This window comes from Bemisia tabaci, chromosome 4, assembly GCF_918797505.1.
Source record: "Bemisia tabaci chromosome 4, PGI_BMITA_v3".
NCBI lineage: Eukaryota > Metazoa > Arthropoda > Insecta > Hemiptera > Aleyrodidae > Bemisia > Bemisia tabaci.
This window is the reverse complement of record NC_092796.1, coordinates 41,597,215-41,621,100: the sequence shown is the minus strand read 5'-3', so window position 1 is coordinate 41,621,100 and position 23,886 is coordinate 41,597,215. Positions and strand designations below refer to the sequence as shown.

At 39.3% G+C, this 23,886-nt stretch overlaps 1 protein-coding gene across 3 annotated transcripts; it reads right to left on the bottom strand.

The window, feature by feature from the left end:
- Positions 1-94: 94 nt before the first annotated feature.
- Positions 95-23,795, bottom strand: Amt (Ammonium transporter). 3 transcript variants are annotated; one of them, XM_072299872.1, is made up of 11 exons: positions 21,803-23,795; positions 19,615-19,900; positions 18,300-18,457; positions 17,538-17,679; positions 15,933-16,111; positions 14,412-14,543; positions 13,488-13,583; positions 12,985-13,073; positions 12,403-12,488; positions 4,531-4,711; positions 3,539-3,678 (listed from the first exon to the last, which is right to left on the bottom strand). In XM_072299872.1, exons 1-10 carry the CDS (start codon positions 21,906-21,908, stop codon positions 4,567-4,569), a joined length of 1,419 nt encoding a protein of 472 aa, XP_072155973.1. In that variant the 5' UTR covers positions 21,909-23,795; the 3' UTR covers positions 3,539-3,678; positions 4,531-4,566. The 3 variants fall into 3 exon arrangements, with proteins under 3 accessions (XP_072155972.1, XP_072155971.1, XP_072155973.1); XM_072299871.1 differs by lacking the exons at positions 12,403-12,488; positions 12,985-13,073; positions 13,488-13,583; ... (4 more) ...; positions 19,615-19,900; positions 21,803-23,795 and adding exons at positions 95-567; positions 797-982; positions 1,856-2,192; positions 5,625-6,113 and having other exon boundaries at positions 3,484-3,678; positions 4,531-4,802; XM_072299870.1 differs by lacking the exons at positions 12,403-12,488; positions 12,985-13,073; positions 13,488-13,583; ... (4 more) ...; positions 19,615-19,900; positions 21,803-23,795 and adding exons at positions 95-567; positions 797-982; positions 1,856-2,192 and having other exon boundaries at positions 3,484-3,678; positions 4,531-5,360.
- Between the last annotated feature and the right edge of the window lie 91 nt (positions 23,796-23,886).

The window sequence follows — 23,886 nt, the reverse complement described above, 5'->3', positions numbered from 1 at the left end:
GTCTGAAAACTCAGTGCAATATTGTTTCCTTCTCCTGGATAGTGGAGAACCTTTTCTGTGGAAAACTTAAATGCCTTTTTTATTTTTTCAACCGAATGCGATAAAAATTGTTTCTCCAAAAATTCAATCTTGAGAATGAAGGGCCCTATTTCCACAGATGGTCACATTTTTTTTTTGCAAAATTGCTTAAACCAACAGAAGGGTTGCCCAGTTTCTCTTTAATTTTGCTTACAAAAGAGCTTTTCATGGGTAATGAGAGCTACTTCCCTTTCTTGTCGAGACATGTCTTCATCGTTCCAGCCCCAGATGACCTTGTCCTGGCTCAGGGGATGCGTCCCATCACCTGTTTTTTTCACCCGCTCGGCCACCATCTTGTGTGATACAGTCTTGAGATTGTATGCCCAGCCAATCTTGGCACAGATATCTACCAGTAATGCTGATAGGTTGAGCTTGTAATCCCACAGCTCGGAGTTTTTATAGTCCCACGGGAAGACATGGTGGTAATTGTGCCAGCCATCGCCCATTGATGCGAATGATACAAACATGTTTTCTGTCGGCAAAATTCTCCTAAGGGTTGAACAGTGATTAAGACTTTTAGTATGACATTATTGAAAGCTTGCTGTCATACCTGAAAAAGAAACTTTCCGATGTCTCGGAATATTTATTTCATTTTATTGTGTCATTAGCTACCTATTTATCAGACACCTGAAGAAAGGTTTTTTAAAACAAAATGAATGTATTGCTATAGCCAAGCACTGACAAGAATTATAGTTATGAAAGTGGATATTTTTCTCACCTGTCGTATGGCCTTGTGCCCCACTTGTGAGCAATGCTGTTAATCGTAAAAGTCCCGTGTAGAAAGATCACTTGACGCAGATGGCCTGCCACAAAATGAGCTGCCCAGAAGTTCTCATTCCAAAAATACCAAGGAACAACGGTAGGGATGATATAACAAAGCAGTATGTTCAAGTACCAATAGTATCTTTGTGAAAAAAAGAGAAAAAAAGGATTAAAAATTAAGAAAGTGGGGAACTCTGAGTATGTAGCGAAATAAAATATCTACTGCTTTTAGCAAGAGATGAAAAAAAATTGAATTCCACTCATTTAATTCAGTTCTACTTTTTCTTCCTAATGTAATCAAACTTGTGAGCATTTATAAATTACGAAACATTTCTTTTGGCTTTTTTGAACCCCCCTCCCCTTCTGTAACACTCTGGTGACGGTACGTGACGCCCTATCTTTTAACATGTAAAAAAAATGACGTAAGGCTCTCCTCGACCCTCTCCCCCTCTAGAGCAATTTTTGAACGGCTCCTTTGTCACAGTTATTGTTTCCTTGCTAGGACGTAAAAGATACATTTCTTTGCTTGCCGACACCTGCTGTATTGCAGGGTGGTTACCATCAGTAAAAATTGGAAAACTGCCAAGAAACTCTGTCATGGATCAAGAAATTCTGTGTGCTGCAAGCACTATTCAAACATTTGATTCAACCTATCAAACATGCTGATTTTTTAAATCGAACGAGTGTCAAATTACTCCTGCGGAAAATCAAAAAATCTCGTCTCAAACATCACGAAGATATCAGGAAAATGCAGAATTAAACTTTAGGAGACACCCTGTTTCTCTACGATCTACAGGGTGATCCAAAAGTTCCGCACCACCGGCATCGGGTCTTTAGGTAACTCTCGAACAAACTAAGACAGAGGTTAACAATTTTGTGAGTGCTCCTAGGTCAAAGGAAACGAATTTGGGGAACCATACAAATTTTAAAGGGACCCCCTGAAAACGGGCAAGAACCTTCACAGGGGTTCTGGGCTTTGGGGGTGGTGGACTTTTGGATCACCCTGTGCACTGACCTGGCCTGAAAGGTGACGACCCAGTCCCTCTGGACGTCGTCGACGTAGACGCGTTTGCGGGCGGCGAGGAAGGCGGGGTGGGGGGCGACGAGGACCCAGCCGACGTGGGAGAAGAAGAAGCCGCGGCGGGCGTTGTGCGGGTCGGCGTCAGTGTCGACGAACTTGTGGTGGACCCGGTGGTTGCGGACCCAGTCCAGGATGCTGAACTCGAGGGCCATCGTCTGGAACACCATGAGCGGGAGCCGGAGCTGCCACGTGGCCTTGAAGGAGTGGTGCGACCACAACCGGTGCGCCCCTGCCGTCACCGCCGTCGAGGAGGCCACCCCCAACATCACGGCTGCCAACACACCGCAGACACTATTTCAACATCATACTCAGTACATTTTTGGAAATATGATAGGCGGAAAAAAATGGATTGCTGATTTAACAATTAAATTATTAGAAAATATGTCCGAAATGGAGATGTTGCATGTATGAGGGATTTGCGATTTGACCATTGATTCTTATGTAAAAGTTCGCGAGAAACACGATGGTGCCACTGGTTTTCTCTGAAATCATCTCCCAAGCTCAAAAAAAGCTCTCAAAGTGAGGCCAAAACGGAGGGGATATCCCACCCCACCCTGAGAATCCACATCAACAGAAAAACAAACTCTCCATGCACAGATAGGGAGCAAATACATTGACAGGGCTGCCACTTTATTTGCGGACTCCAAAACTGAAAACACGGCAACCCTGCTAATGTATTTGCTCCCTATCTTTGGCATGGAGAGTTTGTTATGATGTAGAGGTGGACTCTCAGGGTAGGGTGGGATATCCCCTCCATTTTGGTCTCACTTTGAGATTTTTTTTGAGCTTGGGAGATGATTTCAGAGAAAACCAGTGGCACCATCGTGTTTCCCGCGAACTTTTACATAAGAATCAATGTTCAAATCGCAAATCCCTCACACATGCAACATCTCCATTTTGAATTTAACCACGGGAGTGGTTAAAAGAACATTTTCTTATTGTGAAATCTACATTGAAATATGTCAGACACTTTTTTTAACTACCTACAAAATTGTTAAATCATCAATTTCATTTTTGAACTGAATAATGAGAACTGAAGAGAAGGTTGAACAACGTTTTCTGTGATCTGAAACAATTCCTGTGGCTCCAAGAAAACGTTTTTTGATTACAGGAAATTAATTTGACCTACCCTGAGAATTTTTTTTTTAAAATTAAAATGAGGTAAAATTTAATGGCCGGAAGAAGGCGGCGTGGACGTCCAGTAAAAGGTTGGCGGCAGGGAGTGGAGAAGGAGATTAGTAGGTGTCACTTGCCTGATGATCTGCGGAAGGATCGATTCCAATGGCGATTGGGATCGATATGCAAAAGATAAGCACGCCCCAAAAATTGATCGAGTTAACCAAATTGCCCTCGAGCCTGAAGCAGGTCATCTTTAAAATGCTAAGACTGCTAAGATACACTATTGTTCATCAGGAATTTTCATTGGCTCTCGTGATAAAAGTTACCTATCAAGAGTTACATATTTTGATGGTGCTACTTTTTTTGCTGAAAATACGGCCCTGAACTTGTTTTTCTTGATCTAATAGCACTTCGAAAGACGCCGAAATAAATTACTCACTTACCCCACAATACGGTGTAGACCTTAACTTGGCCCGTGATGCAGTAATAAAAGCCCACAACAGCCAAAACGTGGACGAGTAGAGTGAAGAATCTTCTTCGCCTTACTATGGAGATCTGCCTTCTGGATATCTTCACTTCATCTTTCGGAGGCGGGGACCATGGGCTGAGCCGAACTCTTGGATCCATCGACAACTCATCTGTAACAGAACATGGCGAAATTTTAAAATATTGATTTATAATCTGATTACCTCCCCTACCCGACATCAATGCGATCATCGATCCGTCCTCGCGTACTTGAACAATTTTTCAGTTGTCTATACTTCCTTTAAAAATGCCCCCAAACCCCTCCGAAACTATGACACTCTCCCCGACGTCTTGAAAAAGGTGTACGTACACAGTTTATTAATTTTTGACTGCACATTAGTGCCTCTCTGACACTTCTCTTACGCATTCTTCATCAAAAGTATCCTTCGAGAATTCAAAGATTCAACTTCATAATTCAAGCAACAATGGAGCGCCTTCAATTCAGGAAAACACCACAAGTTATGCAGTAAACACCTGTCGCTACGGTTGGAAGTGGGACAGACACAGAATGTACTTACATTGTACTTCCTGTAGACAAGTACTTGTTTGTACATTTACAACGAAACAGAAGCCTTTCAAGGAGCAGCGACTCATCAATTTAAGGTGTAAAATATGGTTTTTGAATATAATCAAGGGTTAAAATCAGGTGTCAAATCGGATGATAGATTTTGACCATTTTCACATGAAGCCCGGCTGATCTTGATCCTCGCTTTCTGATAGGTCAATTTTTTCGAAAACAAAAACAGGTCTTTAGATCATCGTTAAACTTGAACCCGATTTTGGAAGAAAAATTTACATATACTCGCAATTTCATATCGATGAATCTAATAACTGGCAATTTTTGGCTCCAATAAAATTGCATTACAAATGAAGTTGTATCAAACAGCCGAGTGAATCGCAATTTTTCGTGATAGTTGTAACCATGGTATAACTACACGTCAAGAACAATAAAGTCAAATACTTACGCCAAAAAATAATGTACGGCCGCAGAATGGAGTATTTCAGAAGACCGAAGAGGGTGTAAAAACCACTTGTTGCCAAATTGACGAGCGATGAAAAATATACTTTTGAGAGGTCGCCGCCGCTTTTGTACGACGATGGCCCAGGAGGCGGAAACTGCTCATCGATCTCAAGATCAGGATCTGCATAGTTGATCGACGTCGGTAATACTGAAATATTTTCGTTGGATTCTCTCTGATCTGACGATTTTGGAGCCATTTTACTGATTTTGTTATCTCTGCAACGAAATGAAACAACGAGATACATTGTAACCATTGCAAGAGATCAAAGATGAGATGGATTCAACTCAGAGGGAAATAAAAATTGTATGATATTTCCTATCATACATGAATAGTATAATGGGAATGTTTCCTGCGGACCTTAAAAACGCGGTTACTTTCATGCCCCCGCGTTAAAGTCTCCTAAAACGTAGAATATCAACATGCTCTTGCTTTCTTCATCATTCTGCTAAAAATAAATAGAATTCGTAATATCAAGAAATTTATTAACTTGTGGGTAGAAAATTGGAGTTTGCGTTGTAGCTAAAACCAACGGGAATTTTAATTTCTTAAAGACAACGTTCAAGCTCCTATATCCTATCTTTGCCGCTGCCTTGTAATGAATAATCCCTGAAAGAATAGAACTTACGTTTCGATACCCCACGGTTTTTTTCTTTCTTAAATTTGATTAAATGCAAATAATTATCCAGTAGTGCAAAGTGACAGAATAGAGGCATGTGGCATTTTAAAGGTGTGGAAAAAAATCGCTGGACATTCAGCCAAAAATCAGTAAAATTACGCATTTCACCTGACATGAAAAGGACATGACTCTTACAAGAAATTATTCTCTAAATTTTTCAAAATTTCACGAGTATGTCTCCTTCTTCATAAAATCATCAATTACATAGTCTAAGGAATTAGTGTACGTTAAGAAATAAACATACAAAGAATAACAATCTCCCGACTTAAATGTTAAAACTCTTGGCCTACACACAAACGGAATAGTGGCTGAACAGGATTTTGGTTAAGATGGGTGAAAAAATGAACGCAAAAGTACTTACATAGATGTAGTGGGGGTAAGGAGGGGGAGGAGAGTAAACTCTGTTAGTTTTAAAATTTATAGGTTCCACAGAAAAGAACTCCGCGTGAACACCACCAACTTAAATGAACAGTTAATAGTAAATTAATAGTTTTAAAGGAATATCGAAGATGAACAGATTGGTATGCCGAGTTGACCCGCGTTGATGGAGAATGATAGTGTGATAGGAAAAGTGGTTTGCTGAAAAATCTCGCAGCCAAATATGATAGGGCACGGGGGTGGAGGAAATTCGTATGTCGAGGGGGGCGTCCCCCTGAGAGTGCGTGTCCCCACCGCGGTTGCGTATTCACGCATGATTAACTCTCTGGAGGCATCTCATTCATGAAAATTGTGAAGTCAGTTAGGTGGGGCCAGCGCTCCTCGTGGATTGTAAGAAAAGAGGAGAGTAGTGTAGGCAGAGTTGCCGTGATTCCGTTGTTTGCAATTCATTCATAACGTGCTAGATCCAGGGTCTTTGGTGTATATATTGATGGCTAAAATCTAAAAATACGTTACTTCGATTTTAACCCTACAACTGTACGCTTATGTATGACTTTATTGACGCTCTTTTTAGCTCGCTTTAAAACAACATTCGTGCCATTGCCTTACAGATAAGTGATTTCGTGGATGCGTTAAAAGTTGTAGTTCCTTTTTGCAAAATGCAGTGAGTAGTAGCGAGCGGTTTCGTCTATTCTCGTGCCAAATACAGCAAATCAACTATTTCAAGCCCTGAACATGGCAAATTTAAATTTCAGTTGCTTTCAGTAGCATTTAAATTTCAGTGGTCTGAAAAAACGTTTTCAAAATTGCAAAATTTAATCCAACATAGCTCTGGTCAAGCTTCCTTCCCCCCCCCTTCCGTCCATAATGTTTTTAAAATGCCCCTTTCTGCTCTGATATTTTTAACTTCGATACCGCCTTTTTATGGATGTAGTCCGTTGCCCTTCCGGGTGATCACATTTAATGGCTGAAGTCAGAAAATGCGTACCTGCATTGGAGCGTTTCAAAATCTTCGATTATGTTTTCCATTTACTCCTGGAAAAGTACACTGAAAAAAAAGCTCCGGCCGGGGAAGCTGTACGCACGGGTTATACAGACCGTCGCGTCCTGGGCGTAGCACCTGCAGAAATGGGCCTGTTGCATGCAAGAGATACAGCCGCGCGAATAGACTTTTTAGAGGTTAAATGACACGAAAATTACGATGGTCACATTAAAAAAGTCTGAAATACACTCCTTATTGCGCAATTTGCGTTGTTAGGGACGCGCTTTTTCAAATTTCCCGCGTCTGGGGGCAGTTTTCTAATCACCGGAAACGAGCAAACGGCGGGCTCGGTGATTTCCGGAAGATGCCGAGTCGTCGTTGTTGTTGTTGTTGTTGTTATTTTTTCCTTCAGTTTGTTTACAAACCCAATGTGATCTCCTATAGTGGTCCATATACGCTTTATGCGGTAACCAAATCGATCAACTTTTAAATATCCAACGCAATCCTTCTACATTTCATTTCACGATGTCACGAGCTCCGATTATTGTCAGTTTTAGTTGACCGGAAATAGCCGCGAGTTGCCGTTAATTGTTTCCGTTAGAAAACTGCCCCCAGACGCGGGAAATTTGAAAAAGCGCGTTCTTAACAACACAAATTGCGCAGTAAGGAGTGTATTTCAGACTTTTTTAATGTGACCATCGTAATTTTCGTGTCATTTAACCTCTAAAAAGTCTATTCGCACGGCTGTATCTCTTGCATGCAACAGGCCCATTGAAGCTACGGCTCCAGTACCCGGAACTTTCGGCCTCCGAGCCCAGAACGGACGGTACGTTTATGAAGCCCGTAACTTTTTTTCCAGTGTGAACTAAAATTCATAGAATATTTTAAGAAAAACTGTTAGTTGTTTGCTTTTCCCCCTTTTATTTAAAAATAATTAAAACAAGAACGAAGATGTATCAAACGGCGATACACTGGGAAAAAAACACATTGGATCTAGAGTCCTAGAGTATCCAGAGACTCTTGAAAACATTGAAAAGAAAAAGGACTCTTGATTCAATCAGATTTTAGCTTAAATCAAAAGGAAATCCGTTCAAATTAAGAGGCTTGGTTCATGATTTAAGCTTAAATCTGATTGAATTAAAAGTATTTTTTCTTGTCGATGTTTTTATGAGTCTGGACTCTAGATCCAATGTGTTTTTTTTCCCAGTGTACATATTTTTTTTCTTAAACTGTAGCCATTAAAATACTTCTTCTGTCGCATGAATTATTGTACATTTGTCACCTATTCGGTACAAGTACTCGCCGCTCTCAATCGAACAGCATATTCCCCTAACTGGAACACGAGCCAAATATTCGACTCCAAAATCTTCCTAATCATCGGAGTTCCTCCAAGCTGTATTCAAACATTATGGGAATAGCGGCGTTTTCCTTATTTTTTCAAACGAACGTGCGCGCATCTGAACTCGGAGATGATGACATGCACTGCCGAAATATTGACCCACCGGCACGAAAATCAGTCAGGATAATGGATTCAAAATAAGACTCGTCGACAATACTGTTTTTTCTCGCTGCGTCTCCTGGGCGTAGAATTGGTTCCGCGTCAGCTATCTTCATCATCTCCGAGAGCCCACATGCATCAGAATATGTTGCCTATCGATCGTCGATGTTTCTGTCCGATTGTTTGTGAAAAAAAAAATTAGGCCATTTTTCGGGCCTATTGCCTGATTCACTGGCTATACACTGGAAATAAAAAACACATTGGATCTAGAGTCCAGACTCTTGAAAACATTGACAAGAAAAAATACTCTTGATTCAATCAGATTTAAGCTTAAATCAAGAACCAAGCCTCTTAATTTGAGCGGATTTCTTTTTGATTTAAGCTTAAATCTGATTGAATCAAGAGTCCGTTTTCTTGTCAATGTTTTCAAGAGTCTGGACTCTAGATCCAATGTGTGTTTTTTTTTTCTTTTTTCCAGTGTGCGTCGACGTCCGATTCATCGATGTTCAATTATCAGATCCCCAACAACGGCTCATTTGCACTTTGCAGCTTTTAAAAAGCTAGTGAACACTAAAACAGGCCTACAGTAGGATAGTCGCGGTTGAGAAAATTGGAAAAAGTCAAGGTCGAGCGTGTCAGCAAAATCGAGAAGAGAAAAAAAGTGTGACAAAATGTTCAAAAGTTAAGGGAAAACTGTGTTTACGGAATTAGCAAACACTGAAAAACTGGTTTAAAAGCATTTTTTTAAAAATCTAAATACATTTTTTTTAATTTTGAGGAAAGCTTTCACGCTAAAGAATTTTTTCACGCAAAAGGTAATTTTTTATGAATTGGTTTTTTAATAACTTCTGATGACTAAGTTACGCTTTACTGAAAAAATCCATTTTCATTCATTTAAAGAAAATCTTTTTATCTGAGAAAAGTTTGTTTTAATTTTTTAAAAAAATGTTTTAATCATTTTTCTCAGTAAATTTGTTTAGTCTTACTTTTTTCCTAGCCGGGAATGAAAATCTTAAAATTATAATTTTTAATATTGCATGGCTTCCAAAGTCAAGGCATATTATAAAAAAAAGAAGAAAAAAAAATTGGTCGGGAAAAATCTAGGACAGCCAGTGCATTCCAGTTCTAAATTTTCGTGACAACTCTGCTGTAGAAATAGGTAATTTAATTCCAGACGCACATCGTGTTCTTGTTTAAATCGGAAATAGCAGATAACATCAAATGATTTGGCTTTAATTTTAGTTAAAGGAGCTTTAAAAGAACTACACCTTAGAGATTCAATGAATTATTCCCTTGTAAAATTCTGCAAGAAAAGCGATAATGATACTAATAGTGTCATAAATTAACTTCCGAGTTTATAGAAGCTCTTAAAGTTAAGACCGTAGCGAAATACCCGCGCAACATATAATCATCGATGCGTTTATCTCCATGTTGTCAAATTCACTTTAGGCACAGCTCAGAACTCGGTAATATACTGCACTGAGTCCTCAAGCGTCAAGTTGATTATTACACGCCCATAGTCATTGCAACCCTACCAATTTCACATTGCGCCCATTTTTGAACAGAGAATGTGACTTAAAATGGAGGCACATTATCTTATTACAATATTTCATGCATCGGATTAAACTTTTATGAGTTTGTGAGTTGGTTTAAATCGGACGGATAACACCACTTTATACTTTTACCACTGCACACGGGAGAAACGAGAAACTTTTTGTGCAGGGAGCAAATATCCATAGGGGCCTCAGAGAACGCAACCAGCCTTTGGAGGCAGATATGTATAGACTAGCGAAATGCCCGTGACTGGAGTCACGGGTCTAGAGGCCGCTAAAATATCTATAACCCCGAAAAAATGATGGTAGGAGAGCAAGACATGCCATAAAAAAATGATAAAATCGATAGTAAAATGAGTTGAGGGAGAGGGTGATGGAGGTAGAAAAATGAGTTGGGGGGGGGGGGTAGAATAAATGCTGGCAAAAAAATTAAAACTAACCTAGCAATGATTTATTAACTTTAAAAAAAAATGAAAAAATGAAAAAAAGAAATTGAAATAAAGCATCAGCTGATAGTAAACAAAGGTTACCAAGGAAACCAAGGAATGGAACTTTCATAAAAACAGATTTGTGGAAAACAGCGTAAGTAGGGCACTTACGTTAATTACCGTTTATAAGTAAACGGTAAGTGCGATTTAACTATAAATCTATACAGTTCTTTATAAGACCAAAATGGACAAAATTACAAATTTTGAATAGGCTAACGTAAATCTAACGATAGTTATCGTGAACGAAAGAATTGCTGACATAGATCCGGTAACTATTATAGGTGGGATGGGATATGTATACGCATATCGACGGTGTAAGTCCGCAATCACGTATCTCGGTTTCCGACGTTGTAGACTTCGTATCACACTTTATTTTTGAAATGGAAAAGTACTCAACGGCTATTCTTAAAAACCGCCGTGATTTTTCTTCTCTGCACGAAGAATGGAGATGTTGCATGTGTGAGGAATTTGCGATTTGACTGTTGATTCTTTTGTAACAGTTTGCGAGAAACACGATGGTGCCACTGGTTTTCTCTGAAATCAACACCCAAGCTTAAAAAAAGCTCTCAAGTTGAGGTCAAAATGGAGGGGATATCCCACGTTATCCTGAGAGTCCACCTCTACTTCAAGACAAACTCTCCATGCAAAGATAAGGAGCAAATACAATATTGACAGGACTGCCACTTTATTTGAGGATTCCAAAACTGAAAACACGGCAACCCTGCTAATTTGCTCCCTATCTTTGCATGGAGAGTTTGTCTTGATGTAGAAGTGGACTCTCAGGATAGCGTGAGATATCCCCTCCATTTTGGCCTCAACTTGAGAGCTTTTTTTGAGCTTGGGTGTTGATTTCAGAGAAAACCAGTGGCACCATCGTGTTTCTTGCAAACTTTTACATAAGACTCAACAGTCAAATCGCAAATTCCTCACACATGCAACATCTCCATTTTCTGCGAAAACTTCAAGGAACGACGTTGATTTGTATTCTCTTTTAAAAAAATAAAATGCGAGCGGAGATTTTCAAACACCGCAAACGAGACACGTGGTTTCGGGCTTACACCGTCGATATGTATTTATGTGTCCACGGGACTATCATTCATATTCTGGTAATAACTTTTGAATGAATCCATCAATTGCCAATGAATGAATTAAACCAACTAATTACGTAAAGTATAGGGAGTAAATCTTGTTATTCTGTTCTGTACTTAAAAACTATTTGTGTTTCGTAAGATATCAGAATCATGATGACTGTTTAGACGATGAGTCGTACTTACATGCTAACAAAGCGTTAAAGTTAATTTAGCTAGTTTATCCAAGCGATGGGTGTGTTGAAATTGAAGTCGTTCCCGTAAGGATCAATCGGGGGCGCATCCGTTCCATTCACTATTTTTCGTCTGAATTTTGACCTAAAAAATTTGTTATTCGAGCTTATCTTCCTCTGATTTTTCGGATCTCCCGATTTTTGAGGAGTCACTCTTAGATTACCACCTGAAATGAAGCACAATTTTAGTATTCCCAGTTAATGTTGCATCGAACGTTATTCATGCCAACAGACAATGAAAACTGACCGTAAATGTCTATTCCAGAAGCAAGTATTCACGTTAAATATTAACACTATTTGGAGAACATTGTGGATGGCGTCATCCACAGTAGTGCATACCACACTGGAAAAAAGTACTCTTGATTAAATCAGAATCTAGCTTAAATCAAGAACCAAGCCTCTTAATTTAAGCGGATTTCGTTTTGATTCAAGCAAAAATCCGATTGAATCAAGAGTTTTTTTTCTTGTCAATGTTTTCAAGAGTCTACACTCTAGATCCAATGTGTTTTTTTTTTTCTAGTGCAAGATTTCTCCTACAATACAACTGAGATTCATCAGTAGGTGATGCCACTCCACCACAGGCCATTTCCACTGTCTATCCTACATACGAGATACATTATCAGTGTAAAAAGGGGGGGGGGGGAGAAGGCCATGGTACATATGAGGTACCACTGTGGCTAAACTTGGTCATTTGACAGATTTTATTTTTGTGTGCTATATCGGCTGGATACACCCCCCCCCCCCCCAAAAAAAATGAAAAATTCTATGTCCATTACAATTGATCTATTCAACTCTTTTCACATAGGAAAAAGAGAGCTATTTGAACTTACCGAATTTAAGATCCTTCGTTCTTTTCAGCAAAAAGTCCAGCTCTTCCAAGTATATACGACCTTTACTCTTGGCAGTTTTTTCGGTGGATGAATCTTCTATCCCATGCTCGTAGTAATCTGCACCTCTTATCTCTTGATAGGCCTCTAGCCGCAGAGGGAATATCTTATTCACTACCTACATGATGCGAGTTAAATAGACGAAGAACAGTTTTAATTGAAAACATTGACATGTGTGTTCATACAGTAGTGAACTATAGTGTTGGATTAAATATACCAAATATTTCAATAAACACAACTTGTTGTTAAGATTTTTAATAGTCTTGTGAACGGGTATATTTGCAACTCAAATCGTGATCAAGCTGCAAAATTCACGTTGCAAAATTTTCTCTGATATTTTATATTTTTAAAGAACAACTCTTAATTCTAGTTTTTTGCAATATAATTTACTTGTATTGCAACTTTTCTTTGCATTGCACGTTTCATCTTAAGAAATTGCAACTCTATTTTAATATTTTTAATAAAAATTGCTATTCCAGTGCTAGTCAACTGACTCGACAAATCACTATGGGAGCAGAATTTTATAACGTCAACGGCGCACCAACCCGAGAAAAATATTTTTCAAGTGCGATACGATACTAAAGTACAATCAGTCGATGACAAGTTATAGTTACCCATAGTAAAACAATTGTTGAGAAGAAGCTCCATACTGCGATCGAAATGACAGTCAGGGATTGGACGAAGAATAACGTCCATCCTCCGCCTGTAAAATTAAATAATACGTATTAGACCCTACGAAATATCCTTTGAAAAGCTGTACTACGAGGGAAAATTTCTATTTTTTGAGAAAGAAATTACGTTTGCACGTTTTGTATTTAGGATTCGCGAAACTTAGATGCCCTATGATTCGAAAAGTTTTCGAGTTCACCGTCGTTGACCACACTGTAATTTGGGAGGCCCGATTTTGAATTTTACTGGAGGCGACAGTTTACTGCATTTTAATTTAGAAAATTGTAATGTAGGGTGACAAAGTGTGTTGTTTTCAATGTTTCCTTTGAAATACTTAGTCTTTTCCGTTGGGGTTTTATGTCGAGTATTTTTTTAACTTTTCTTAACATGTTATTTTACATTGGTTCTACCACTTCTGTCTTTTGAGCTTCAGTTTTGAATTTTGTACCTCGAAATAACCCGCTCCTTCCATAGGTAGTTGTTAGAGGGAGTGGATTTTCAGCGAACAGTCCAACCGCCAATGTGCCCCACATACCGCATACTCCTGAAAATTGTGATTCATTGGATAAATCATCGAAAAAAAAGTATTTAAGAAATCCATTTAGCTCCACAATATTGTTGAGATAATTTCATAATGTTTCAGAATAACAAATCAGTTTGATGACTGGTTCGACAGAGCATCAGATCAGTTCAATCGTTGTTTCAGGATTTAATGGTAAAAAAATAATTAACTGATCTACATTAAAAGAAGATGGAGTCAGGGCCGGATTCTCCTACTTGCCGCCCATGGGCCGCCTATATTTTGCCACCCCCTTCTCATTTGTTTTGAAACTCGATAAAAACCGTGCCAGCGGGGGAGAGGTGCATAAGACGCATTTACTCGTGTTGAACACATTTTTTGGGAAAGCCCTGTCAACACTACTAGCAAGAGTTCACGAAACTTTGCGCGAAAGTTAAGTTCCGTAAACCTATCTCTGTTTGGACAAGACCTTCCATTCATAAGAAATGAACGAAAAAAATATGAAAGAACAAACATAAATGTGGTTCAATGATTTTAACTTCCGCCGCCGCGCCGCGCAGACTGCACCGTGTTTGACACAATGCGTAAAGTATTCACGCAGTCTTGTAGGCGCTATGCGTTTCACGCTGGCGTGAAGTATTCATGCTTTCTTGTAGGCGCTAATATGTGTTACATGCCGATCGCCGCGGCGCGACTTAGAGAAAAATGATAACGAGGACTAAAGATGAAAAGGAGAAGCCCTCGGCGCGGCGCACTGTGCGGTGAAAGTCTGTTCATTTAAATCATCGCTTTCTTTACATCATTGTTTTTTTTTTTTTTTTTCAAAATGCACTGTATAAACCAAAAACTCACCATGAACTGATGAAGCCCCAACTGGATCATCTATGTTTAATCGGTCGAAGAAAGGCACACTGTAGGCAACAAGAAGTCCTCCAATAGCACCAACAAGTAATGCTTCCCACGATTGGTACAAGAAACACCCAGCTTGTGAGGGAAAAATAAATGAAACCATTTTTTCAAACCAAGCACAGGAATTTCAACTCTTCGATCGAACAAGCTAGATCGTCTACTGCATCTTCTTATTTTGTGAATACACGTAATTAAATATTGGCGGTGTAAGTCCGCAACCACGTAACTCGGTTTGCGACGTTGCACACTTCCTGTCATACTTTATTTTTTAGACAAAACACTACTCAACGGAATTTCTCGAAAACTGCCGTAATTTTTCTTCTCCGTGTGAAAAATTTGTTGCGAAAAATTCGAGGAACAATTTCATTTGTTTCTCCTTTAAAAAATAAATTTTGGGGGAAGACTCTCGAACGCCGCAAACGAGATGTACGTATTTGCGGACTTACACCATCCATTTATAATAATTTAGGCTAATTTTGCCGTGCTAAGGAAGAACGCCGTATGAACATTCGAGAGTTGCCAAATTTCCCTCCATGAAGTTTTTATTTTTGAGGAAAATTATGAATATTTCTCCGAGAAATTTTCAAAAACTTTAGGTAAAATTGCAAGCAAAATTATCCGAGAATTTGGTAGCCACATATTAAAAAATTTTCCTGAAAACTAGTGATTTTTCGGGGGAAATTTGGCAACGCCTGAAGGTTCATACGGCGTTCTTCCTTAGCACGGCAGAATTGAACTTAGTATCCGCAGAAATTGTGAGAACGCGAAAAGATAGAGTATAAAATTGGCATCATTGGTATGCTCTCATTGTATTGTAAATTGAATACAGGTACTCAGTTCGGACCGAAAAGAAATTCGGCGAAAGATACTACCTTTCTTTTTAAGTTGGTAGGAAACTGATTCTGTCTGTAAGTTAACGCCTGTTTGAACGAAACTATTCTTGAACAGATGCACAATGCGCAGCGTAGCAAAACGAAAGAAAAAGTGTGAGAAAGTTTACGGGTCTTAAACTTCCGATCAACAGTCGCGAATAGTGATCGCTCCATCTTGATCCCGTATTTCTCGCTAAAATATCCAGGTACACCTGCTTGCTAGACGCGCGTCTAGACGCGAAAAGTAGGATCCGATCCCACTTTGAGCGAGTTACGGGCGGCGAGTTGCAATCTGATTGGCTACGGACATTGCCGAACACGCGCGGCCAAAGGCATATTCGCATCTTAAGACGCGCGTCTAGCTCGCAAGTGTATCCGGCACTTAAAAAGTTTCAATGGTGGACGGTGAGAATATTCACCGGTGGCGTGGCGTGCTTTGCGATACATGGATTGTTATGCCATTTAAACCTATGGGAAAGGATCGATAAACAGGGTGTTCGCAGCGAACACCGTAATAATCGATTCTTTACCATAGGTTTAAATGGCATAACAATCGATACCTCGCAATCCACGCTACGCCACTGATATTCACCGGTGACTGCGACCAATGCTCCGAGGACGGAGTTGACGACGTCCATCATGGAACAGCGCCCGTTTTGAGTGTGGAAGGAGTAGAGAAGGCCGACCGTGCCTCCACCGAAAGAAGAGATCATCGTCATCGCAGCTGCTTTTGCTGCGTAGTCTATCTTTCCATTTGTCACCCCGTAAGTACTGAAAACAGCGGAAGAAAGGGTATTGCCAATAAGGACCGCTTTTGCGCTCAGACCGGCTGAATTTCCTCAACTCTATGCTATTTTGCTCATTAAAGATCTACGCAATAACATTGCATTATGATTGGATCATTTTCTGTCTCTTTTTGGATCTAATTACCGTCTTAAACATGGTCATAAGTCTCAAGTCCGCGAAAGTTTTGGCGAAATATGCGAATTTTTCGAATTTCGGCTGCAAATCCGCTAAACTCCCATTTTTCTCCAAAATCGGCATTCAGACCCATGTTCAGGCCAGTATTAGGCCCAAAAAGAGACAGAAAATGACCAATTCAAGTCATGATTGAAATTGGAGAGCTGAGGAAATCCAGCTATAGGGTGGGTCAAAAAACTGCCTATATCGATATTCCTCTTTTTGAGAATTTTGATATTCAAATAAAATTCTTGACATTCGGCAAACAAGTGAATTTTACCCTGATCTAAAAATTGGAGGAAGTTTCAGACATAAGTCACTGTTTTGTCAGTAAACACGCAAGTCACAGTTTTGTCTAAGTTAATATAGTTAAAAATAGGTTGTGCGGATGCTAAAAATTGTGTAGGGGCTAAAGTCCCTTCAATTAGTCAGTTATGCAAAGAGCGTACTTCGAAGTTTAAATAGTGGTATCATTCAGTACCTCGTTCATACAATAATTTTTTACTTCTATAATCAAATCTCGATCAGTGTAAGTGATTGAAGAGACGTCGTTAAAAAGAAAAATTGATAAGAGCGAATCAATTACCCAGGGCTAGTGTTTCATCTAACTTTTTTTCATATACGTTAGCAAATTTTGAAAAGTAAAGATTCACTTTGAATGTGTTATCATCTTGAACGGTCTTTACCTCCTCTAAACCAACTTTCAAAAATTATTAGTGTGCACCAAAGGGCCCAGAACGTTTTTCCCCGTGATAATTATTGTTCTAAGGGTTAGTTCACTCGTTCCCTTCCCTTTCATATCATTTCTCGAAAGATTATGTCTCGAAAGTACGTCCTTCCTCTTTGAGACGTATTGCTTACTTTTCTAGCCTTGCGTTAGAGTCTCCGCGGCTATTGATGAAATATGTACGCTTTTTATGAGCTGTGGCTTGACGCGTTTTGCGATATAGTGATTGATCTGCCATTTAAAATTAAGGAAAAGGATCGATAAACAGGTGTTTACAACATGCATCTTAATAATCGACTCTTTACCTCAGCTTCAAATGGGGAGATATCGATAATTGATCGTTTATCGCATAGAACAAGTGCAATTTTTTTTCGTATATCTAATTTCAAAAATTCCCAAAGCATTTTGTTAGTTTTTTGTTTGTTTTTTTTTTTTTTTTTTTTTTGTTTTTTTTTTTAAAGAACATAATACATTGAATTGAATTTTCCTTTAAGGGTCCGGTGAACTTACCTGCCAGAGTTGAATGCAAGCCATCCCCACCAGAGAACGAACAATCCTTGAGCACAGCTGCTTGGTTTACCCAAAGGCAGAGGCTCAATTCCGAGCTCGTATCTTCCGATTCGAGGGCCCAACATTATGACAGCGGCCAACGCTGTAACGAAAAATTCATACCAGAGCCTTACCACGTTATCGAAGAAAGCGGTTAAGACCAACTTTTCCGAATCGAGTTTCCTCTGAGATTTGACTGACCTTTGAATGACAGATCTCTGCACGAGAAACTTAAAGCCCCTTCATTTTGTCAAATATGCAATTTATTACGCGCACTGCTCATGGAATCTCGTTAAGATCCTTAACACTCATAGGCCAGTGGAAAATAATGCGATTTGTCTAAGCACCAACTGCACCAAGTTTTTATGCCCAACAATACTGGAGCCACCATCCTTTTTAAAACATGGTGACTAGCGTCATCCGCCTAGTCCGTACATAACCAGCAAATAAACAATATTTAATATTTATAAATTTGTCAAGATTCTGAGGGTGTTTTTGATGGAAATATTATTACAAAATTATTTTAAGAAGACTCATTTCCAAACATATTCATGAAGATTGGTTGCACTGAGGCATCAATGGTCATAAGTCATCATCAGGCGAATCTGAGCGTTCACTTCCAAAAATAACTGAAACACGATAGAGAACACAGCAATGTAGGATCTCTAGAATATATTGTCTCTGCTGTGTGATTGATGGACAGATGTTTACATTAGAGATTACCAGTAACGCCGCCAGTCAAATGAACCACAGAGGAACCGGCGATGTCTACAGCACCCATTTTGCTCAAAAATCCGTGCTCACCCCAGACCCACCCAGCCGGCAAACAGTACACAATGTTGTTGATCAAAGAGAAGAGACAATAAGCCTTGAAGCCACACCTAAAATTTTAACCAAAAAGTACGAGTATTATGTTATCGCTTCTATAAGCACAAAAATGAACTAAATCGATCGCTACGATTTTGAGGCGCATTTGGTTCGGAAATATTTGTAAAAACTCCTGTATATACTGGTAAAATGTTTTTGAGTTGTTTGAGGTGGTAGATGTTAGCACCGTCACACCCCAAAATTTGTTCGAAAACTTCTCTACTAGTTACAATATCTTAATTTTTTTAGGCATATTACATTGCCCGCTGACTGATAAAACCTTACTACGTTTCTTCCTGCAAGAGGCAGTCGAGGCGCCTTCAATTTTTTGTGCGTGCAACACGGACATCCCTTGATTACTAATAGTTGCATCCTAGCGTTGTCATCAACGTCGCCACTCCTTCGATAGTTTAATTGGACGTATATTTTTCTATCGTGTGTTCTTATTTACAGGAGATGCAAGTATTGCCTCTCTTAAATATGAGCAGCTAATATCGAAATTTCAAATCACACTCGAACAGGCATGACACAACTGCACTCACAAATGGACGTATTTCTGCTAAACGGAACTATAGGCGAGTAGGAAAGATGGAGTGTGCTCTAGAAAGCTGCATAAGTGCATGAAAAACAATAAAAAAGCGGGCATGATTGGGAAAATGGAAAAGCAAGATTTTACATTTTACCAACACTGGAAAAAAAAACACATTGGATCTAGAGTCTAGACTCTTGGAAACATTGACAAGAAAATGGATTCTTGATTCAATCAGATTTAAGCTTAAATCAAAAGGAAATCCGCTCAAATTAAGAGGCTTGGTTCTTGATTTAAGCTGAAATCTGATTGAATCATGAGTATTTTTTCTTGTCAATGTTTTCAAGAGTCTGGACTCTAGATCCACTGTGTATTTTTCCAGTGAAACGGAAGAAAGTGCCAACTGTTTGTGGCACTCGTGAGCCGTGGCATAGCAAAAAGGCAATGTGAACAGGGCTCATGAGCTGAAGATCCCCGTTGCGTCGTCGCCACTGACGTCACTAGCGCTTTCTAATTCCCATTCATTTTTACGGCCCTCAACTAACGAGCACACCCCTTCTTCCCCACCTGTCTCTGGCTCAGTTTAGCAGAAATACGTCCGAATGGACTGCATCCACACTGTGAGAAAAAGAGACGACATACCTCTCCGCAACAGCTCCAGACACAATAGTTGTGGCGGTGGTGGCAAAGGATAGTTGGAAGACGAAGAAGGTGTAAATTGCCCCCTTTTGGGGATCGGCGTTGTCGATGTTGAGTGCAAAGTCTCCGAGGGCCACGAACGGAGTGTTGAGCTCGCTCCTGCCGAAGCTCAGCGCGTAACCGAAGAGCCAGTAAGTGATGCCGCCCAGGAAGATGTCCACCAAGTTCTTCATCATTATGTTCACTTCGTTCTTCGGCGCGACGCAGCCTAGCTCCAGCAAACCGAACCCTGCAATCGTAACTTCTTTGCATGTCCTTCAATTGTACTGCATTTTGAAATTAGAAACTACAATTTCTGACTCAGATGAGGAACAACGTACACTGGAAAAAAAACACATTGGATCTAGAGTCCAGACTCTTAAAAACATCGACAAGAAAAAATACTGTTGATTCAATCAGAGCCTAAATCTGATTGAACCAAGAGTCCTTTTTCTTGTCAATGTTTTCAAGAGTCTGGACTCTAGATCAAATGTGTTTTTTTCCCCAATGTATGTACAATTAGTTTCCCTGTGTACATAAGTAGGTATTGAGCAGTGATGTATGTACGAGCAGTAGAATGATTGAAGATTTTATGATGTTTTAATAGATTCGAAGAGACCTTTATTTTTAGTGATTTTTAGATTTTTAATATTTATATAGTTTATTGTGCTCGACTCTGGAGGGCTTGACAAACAGGGTTAAGCCCTAGTCGTTGGTGGAAGAAGAGAAGACGAATGTACATAAGTGTTTTCCGGATGAGCCAGATATTGTAGTTTCTAATCGCAAAATGTAGCCTAAATAAACGAAGTGTTCAAGCCATGAAGGCGATTAGTGGCATTAGTGTAATTTTCCACGAAGCAGAACTTCCTAAGCGGAAGGGTCGTCTAGAAAGAGCTAGTGTCACACGATCAAATCGAGTCATCAAACCTTCAAGGTCAGACATTTTTCAAATAACAGCGACTTGCAGGTATTTGATAGGATGGGTGAGCTCTGATTAGCAAACTTATCCAAAAGATCCGATGAATCGATTTGATCACGTGGCCTTGGCTAAAGACGTTAGGTACTTCAGGGAAGTAGGATCCTATAACTGCCTGACAAATATCTTCAAAAACGGCTTGAGAGAGAGGATCTGACATGAAGTCAATTTTTCGGAATAAGTGACTGATGTCATTTAAACCACATTTTGCGATGAGGAATAGCTCATTTGTGAAAGCACCTATTTGTATTCGATAAATCTTAGCAAATGTGCTGTCTCTAAACTGAGACCGAAATAGAAGTTCCCAATGGACCACTAGACAAGGTACGAATTTAAGCGATCTGATACGTGTTTCTTAACCAGAATTTCACGTAGAAAACGATTCACACACGAAAATTACTGAAACCAACTCCTAACGAAGATATTAACGTTTTTATTTTACATTGGTTACGAGGAATTTGAACTGCCCGCTCACAAGAAACTCAAGTCGAATCGCCCACTACAACGGTTTCAGCAAGCTTCTCAATCGAGCAATGTTCAATTCCCACCATGTGTTGTTCAAACTATTAGCAATTTGCTATAACTGAGCCAAAGCGTCAAGATTGAGGTTGCCAGATTTTTATATCGCAGAGACTGTCATGATCATGTTTAGCGCGCGATGTGAATCACGTAGAGCATTGAGTTTTCATGAGCGGTTGGTTTGAATTCACGCATCAAGAATCATTAAATATCTTCGTAAGGAGTTAATTTCGGTAATTTTCGTTGTGTGCATCGTGTTTTACGTAAAATTTTGGTTAAGAAACATGAATCAGAATGCTGAAATCCGTACCTTATCTAGTGGTCCATTGCAAAATTTAGTCCCCTCATACACGGCTGCAAGAATAAATTAAGAAATAATGTCTTCTATTATATTGATGTAAAAAAATCCATGCATCAATCCATCCATCGGGTTGTTTGAATGTATTTTGACGTTCCGGCCCAGATATGGTCTAGACTAGTCCTTACAGGTTTACATTATAGGCAGATATCGTCCAAACCTTCATCCAAAAATAAAAATTCAATTAAGTTATAATTGTTTTCATTTACTATATTTTTTAAACTGGATCCTTCGATGATTTTACCGTGAAGTATTTCAACCATATCTCGTAGGCAAAGAATCATTGCGGATAGACTAACCTGTTTGCATCGTGAAGATTATGAATGCGGACGTCAAAATCCATGCAGCATCTTCGGAGGAAAAATCGTAGATTCCACCAGACTCTGACGTAGATGATTCGTTCATTTGGGGATTTATATTGTAACTTCATTTAAAAATTCAAGCAGAACTCCTCTTTTCCAGACTTCCAAAGCAGCCGCACTTCTGCCGCAGGGTCACTCTAACCTTAAGGGATAACTTTTTATCTGAACTTAGTTCTCTCACCGTGAAGCCGGCACCCAACCTTACATTTAAAACTCCAACAGGTCCTTGACATTCGTTTGGAATGGATACTTTTCCCGACTGAAACCCTCAAGCTTTTAAGTCCCCTCAATCTTAATTCACCAGTTTCGCAATGCGCTATTTACCTTGCCCTCTTTTCATCAGATCAAAGTAAGCTATTTAGCATTATTTATTCAATTGTATTTTGCTAATTTATTTCCTCTTTAATTTAGTTGACTAGCAAGTTCCTTTACTTTTGAGCTATCAGCCTCATGGAGACACGAACACACCCCAGAGTTGTCCGTAGTTGCTTTAAATTTCGCCATCTTGCGAGGGTTGAAGTAGAAATAATCATACATTTTGCAGCGGTCTTGCAACTGTGCATCCACCTTTTTCAATTCACAATCGGAGTTTTTTTTTTTTTTTTTTTTTTTTTTTTTTTTTTTTTTTGCAATTAGGAACGACTATTTTTGGCTCAACCATAAAAGCTTTCATCTGTAAAGGAAAACTAATTGCACAAGTTGTTTCTAGGTATAAACAGCCAGAATTAGTAGTTCCTTATAGCAAAGAGTAGTCCCATAGGATGAAGCTGTATTTGAGGTTTAATCAATTTAATGCTCAAAGATACGATATTTAATCCTGTGAAATAAACTACATTTTTTGCCGTAACGAACCTGAAGCGTTTTTTTCTCCCATTTTTGAAAATATTACTTCGTTTTAAAAACATTTACATTTTTAAAAAGTGGTAAATATTTGTAAAACCTTTCCCAAGCGAGGTAACACAATAAAAGCACAAAATATGATAGAAAAAATTAAAATGCTTTGGAAATCATTAAATTTGCCCCGGAATTACCTTAATATTCAAGAAAACAAACGGTATATTTTCCTTTAACACAAAAATGTTTCATTAATTTAATTGAGAATAATCCACGAAGATTGTGCAAACATTTCAAAATCATGAGTCGAAAAACGCTGACTCTGTGAGTTTAGATATTAGAGCCGAACACAGAGCGACGCGGCGTGCTGCCAGCGGAAAACGTGCACCGACGCCTACAAACCTAACTGGATACTTCACGCATTGCGCAATGCTGGAAGTATCCCTCTAGGTTTGTAGGCACTAATGCGCGCTCCGCGCTGGCTGTCCGCCGCGCCGCGGCGTGCCACGCTACTGCGCCTCAAGAAACTATTTCGCAAGAGAGGTGTTGTACAGTATCTTACCAAATTGAAGGCGCTTTAACTTATTAAGAACAGGCATCCTTTAAGAGCGCAGAACTTTCCTCGCAAAATAAATCAAGATACTACGACACAAAAAGAGCTAGCGGTAGTCCAAAAACTCACCAAGTTCTGGCATTCGTACCTAATAACGTTTAGCATAATTTTTGAATTTCATTAGAGAAAAAAGTGACTAAATTTAAACATACCTAAGTATGCCGTCCAGGAGATTTTATTTTGAATCAAGAATAAAATCGCTGAATGAAAGCGGGTTTCTACTTCAATCTCGTATGATACTGTGCACCACCTACGTGGCGAAATAATGGCTCGAAGCGCCGCGAGACGCCAGCGCCGTGCGCCGTCGCGAATTTATCGCACACAGGAAAAATCGAGTTTATCAGGTTCAGGTATAACAAGATGGGGTTTTCTTGAAAGATAATTAAGTCTTGTTGCACCAAATAGGTGTAGAGAGTTTTAGTGAATCTTCCCTCATAGAATTCACGCTCCCCCATTTTTACCGAAAATTACAATTCTATATTTATCTCCGTTGGACCCCCCCCCCCCAAAAAAAAAAAAAAACCTCTCATTCTTCCAAAACATTTTACATTTTCATCCAAAAATTTCGTGAGCA